The following is a 4,658-nucleotide window of genomic DNA, read 5'->3' as shown; positions in this document are numbered from 1 at the left end:
GGGCTTCCCCTCAAGGCTTTAAAACGCGTCTGCTAGGGGAAAGTTTCCATGGTCCTCCAGCAAACGCGTCTGCTAGGGGAAGGCTTCCCCTCAATGTAGGCCTAACGTACTTCCATGGTCCTCCAGCAAACGCGTCGTCGCCGTCAGGTACGCCTTTTTTTAAAATAAAGCTTCTTAATTAATGATGTATGTAGTAGTGAATGTGTATTTTGTGGTGAATGATATGATATACATGTTTCATATGTTGGCATAAGTTATGATATGTCATGTACTATCGGATGGTTATGATAATGCTATAGTTGTATGTATGCGTGACTTGCATGACTACGAATGTTAGAATAGAATGTATTAGATAAGTGTGTGACATAGTGGTTACATGCACTGTCGAGATGCCACCTAGAACTCGAGGAGGAGGTCTTAGGGGACGACCCCCACTTAGGGGTAGAGGAAGAGGAAGGGGACGTAATGGGAGATGAGAGGATTCTGTAGAGCAGCCTATCCCGCCACAAGCGGCACCTCAGGCCGCACCAGATCCTACAGCTGCCCTAGTAAATGCATTACAAACTGTGATTCAAAATCTGACTGCCAACCAGCAAGCAAATGCTTCTACATCAACTATGGAGGCTAGGTACTTGCGGGATTTCAAGAGGGGTGACCCTCGAACTTTTAAGGGGGCATCTGAAGATCCAACGGTGGCACAAATGTGGCTGAGGTCCATTGAGTCAGTATTTGTGTTGACCAACTGCCCTGAGGCCCATAGGGTAGAGTGTGCTACGTTTATGCTGCGTGATGATGCAGAATTGTGGTGGCAGGCCACCCGCGACCTTATTAGTCCCGAGGGTGGTGCAATCTCGTGGGTGGAGTTCAAGGATGCCTTCTCTGAAGAATATTATCCAGAGGATATCCAGTTGCGAAAGCAGCAGGAGTTTACCCAATTGAGTCAGAGGGGGCGTACTGTTACTACCTATGCCAGAGAATTTTCTAAGCTAAAGCGTTTTGCCCCAGAATTAGTGAACACAGACTACAAGACAGCCCGACGATTTGTGCTGGGGTTAGATATGAAGATTCGTAAAACTATTGAGGCGATTGCACCTGCCACTTACGCTGTCGCCTTGAGAGCAGCTAAGTCTATGGAAGGACTTGATAGTTCGCATGAAACCCCTTCATCGTCAGTGGGACAAAAACGTCGTCACGAACATGAAAACGAATTAGATGGCAAGCCTAAGTGTAATAAGTGTGTGGAAAAAATCACTGGGGTAAATGTTTAGGTCACATTAGAGCCTGTTTTCGGTGTGGAAAGGAGGACCACGTGGCCAAGGATTGCTCGGGAGGCGGCACAAAGGATTCTAAAAACTAGTAGGGGAAGTTACGTAATGGGAACAAGTGGATGAGATAAGAGAAAAGTATCCAGAGTTATTTCTAGGGAGACTTTCGAGGACGAAAGTCCTTTTTAGGAGGGGATAATGTAAGGATTCGAATTTTTGTTTTATTTATTTTACATTTTATGCTAAGATTTTATTTTTGCTGCCAAAACGAAAAGATATTATGCTGCATTTATTGTCGCTGGAAAATGTATGATTTCTAGCAAGGAAATTACTGCCTTAATGGAAAAGTCATAAAGACCTTTTATATTCCCATATACAACTCTCCACCTTCATTGAAAACAACTTTTGCTCTCCAAACGTTTAGGGTTTTCGAGGATATCTGAGAGTATGGAAAAATCGAGAGGGTTAGCCAGGAAAAACGTGTGAGGTGGTTCGCTGGATTTTCTTCGGTGAGTGGCCGGAGGGAGAAGCGACCGAGGCTATCGGTGTTGAATATCGTTGCGCGTCGGTCGGAATAGGCGAGGGGTGTCGTCGCATCATCGGAATCGGGATTGTGACGTCGTCGTTGGCGGCGCAGCAACGATTAGGGTTTTCGTGAGATTTCGGGTAAGGAAGATGAAGGAAAACGGGTCGGGTTCACGTTCGGCCTCTGGACCAGCCCACGGAACGAATGCGGGCCCTGTGCGTTTCGGCCCAACGCAGACGCGAGCTGCAGCCTTGGTCTCGGCTCCGCACGCGTGCTCTCAGCTCGGCTTGACGTGTACGGCGGCTCGGCTCCGTCAAAACCCGCAGCTCGGCTCCGTCAAATCCCGCAGCTCAGCTTGGCAGCTTAATTGGTCGGCTCGGCAGCTCGGCTTGGTGAATCGGTATCACTATAATATATCGATTCCAAGGTTTTTGGTCCTTCCGAAGCCGTTTCTACCCTTAGTTTTACCATCCGAGGACATATTTAACCGCTGGGATTAGCTCGTTGTGAGTGACTTCAACCAAGACCATCGAGGTAAGTGGCCTTACTATTGGAGTTAGCTTTCTACGTGTTGTATGATGGTGCGTGCCCTGTGGCCCCTGCATGCACCATATTTTATGTGATATGATTATGTGATGTATAGATTGTGTTGACCGTAGATTGTGTATGTTATGTGACGTATGAACTTGTGTTGACTGTTGACTGTTTATGTTATGTCATGAATGAGATGTTAGTATTGTATGCCATGAATATGTTGTTTGATGCCATAGATACACGTAGAATTATCGAGTCATGTTATGAGATGTATATGCAACTGGAATGTTATGTAATATGCCATGTAATATAAGTCATGTGAGATGTCATGTGATGTAAGAAACGTAAATGCAATGTTAGCACTGCTTATGTAATGCCATGTTAAATATGTTAAGGGACCTCATGCATATATGTATGTCACGTGCATCGGGATTCTTCCCCTTTATGATACAAAAGAATGAAATACGATATTTATGTTCGCCATGATATCATGCGGGCCCTTTTCTGTTCTGTGGTGTCCGGCTACGTGTAACACGTTGTGCCCGACCAAGTCAGACCCAGGGGGTACCTATAAGAGCCCGCCTGGTGGGTTCATGTACACGTACATGGGCCATGTGTGAAGGAGTACCACACATCCAACCCTACCCGGAATAGAAAAGCGCCCAAGGCTATGAAAAGTTTATGAAAAGTTAGGTCCCGCTCATATGTTGCATGTGTTTGCATTCCTAACCCCAACAGTGGGGTGACTTACTGAGTATTTCATAAAATACTCAAGCCACGTGCTACCTACATTTTTCAGGTAAAGGCAAGGCGCCAATGTACGGTTGACGGCGGAGCTGAGGCCACCATGGAAGTTGGAGACGGGATATTTTTAGGAGTTTACTTTTATTAGACTATTTTAAGGTATAGGATTGAGTATCGTTTTATTTGGATTTATTTTGAATTTAGTATTGAAGGTTTATTTTCGGAGTTTAGGTTTTGTTTTGGATTCATGAATTTTTATGAAAGACTATTTCAAGGTTATTTATGATGAGCTTCCGCCTAATGAGATAAGTATGCATGGGTGACGTCACTAATTAGGTTAAAGAAAATTAGGGGCGTTACACATTCACTCAGTCAAAGATAACACGTGGTATTAGAGCCTCGTTCATCTACCGGTGTTATATCATTGTGGAGAAGCCAAGTTGAATAGCTCAATTGGTTAGAACGTCAACCTACAAGCGTAAGGGTTGTGGCACGCTGTTGAGCCAGAGGAAGAAGAAACGATCGAGTATCGGGAGGATCAGCTGGCTGGCGTTCGCTACCGTATTGTGGTCTGTGCCTCCAGAGATGGTGGCATCTCTCTCCACCAAGCGCACCGCCCAATCGACCTAAGAGGGGATCAAATCTCGTCGGGTTGGTGTGTAGCGAGTGCGGGAGTCCAACATCGAGCAGCTGTCGAAGGAGCTCTCGGAGATCCGCTTTAAGGACGGCAAATCTGTCGATGATTTTTCAATGCAGATCATGAGGCTCGCCAATAGCATCACCACTCTCGGTGGGAGCATCAGCGAGATAGAAATCGTGAAGAATAAGCTGTAGGTCGCCCTAGATCACCTCGAGCAAGTCGCGATTTCGATCGAGACATTACTTGACGTGAGACCTAACGGTGGAAGAGGTGACCGGAAGATTACGTCGAGCAGAGGAATAAGAATGCCTCTTCAGCTGTCGACAAGCAGGGTTGTCTACTCCTCACTAAGATTGCGCATCTCTTCCTGCATTGCCTTAAACCAGCACGAGCTCTTCTCTGCTTCGACGATGGAGTTCGGTTCATCCACGCTGCAGTTTAGCCACCTCTTCTTTGAGCTCGCACACCGCCAGTCCCGGTGGTTTACCTCCTCCCAGTAGGTCTTCAATCCTCCAGTACTTGGCCGCCAGACCATCATCATGATCGACATCCAGTGTCGAGTCTATAGTACGTAGTGTTGCGAACTCCACTGGTTTAAGGGGCATAGCAGGAGTTGTGGTTGGTGTTGGCATAGACCTGCACGCCTGAAGATCCGCGACAACTCTGACGAGAGCAACGGGTCCTCCAGCGGCAAAGGCGGTAAGAAGCAATGGAAATCTCGCGGGCGCACGCGCGGGAAAGAAGGGGATCAAAAGAAGGAGTCGACTAATGGCGGGCCAATCCAATGCTCAAACTGTCGGAAGAAGGACCACCTGAGCAAGAATTGCTGGAGCAAGCTCAAGAATAAGGAGAAGACCCATGTGGCCCAATTCGAGGAGGAAGAGTCGACTCTTTTCATGGTGAGCGCATCAGTCTTACCCAATGTCCCCAATTTCGATTTCGAATCCAC

General features: G+C 46.8%; 1 protein-coding gene across 1 annotated transcript; it reads left to right on the top strand.

Moving 5' to 3' along the window:
* The first annotated feature begins 617 nt into the window (after positions 1 to 617).
* LOC147791883 (uncharacterized) lies at positions 618 to 1,268 on the top strand. The gene has a single exon (XM_087125581.1). It carries the CDS (start codon positions 618 to 620, stop codon positions 1,266 to 1,268), a length of 651 nt encoding a protein of 216 aa, XP_086981707.1.
* Positions 1,269 to 4,658: the final 3,390 nt, after the last annotated feature.

Source organism: Cucurbita pepo, chromosome 7 (genome assembly GCF_057944985.1).
Source record: "Cucurbita pepo subsp. pepo isolate OVF chromosome 7, ASM5794498v1, whole genome shotgun sequence".
NCBI classification, from domain to species: domain Eukaryota; kingdom Viridiplantae; phylum Streptophyta; class Magnoliopsida; order Cucurbitales; family Cucurbitaceae; genus Cucurbita; species Cucurbita pepo.
The sequence above is the reverse complement of the archived record's forward strand: the minus strand, read 5'-3'. Positions and strand labels throughout refer to the sequence as shown.

Excerpts from the sequence above, each read along its gene's own strand:
- LOC147791883 (XM_087125581.1), top strand. The coding sequence starts at position 618 with ATGGAGGCTAGGTACTTGCGGGATTTCAAGAGGGGTGACCCTCGAACT.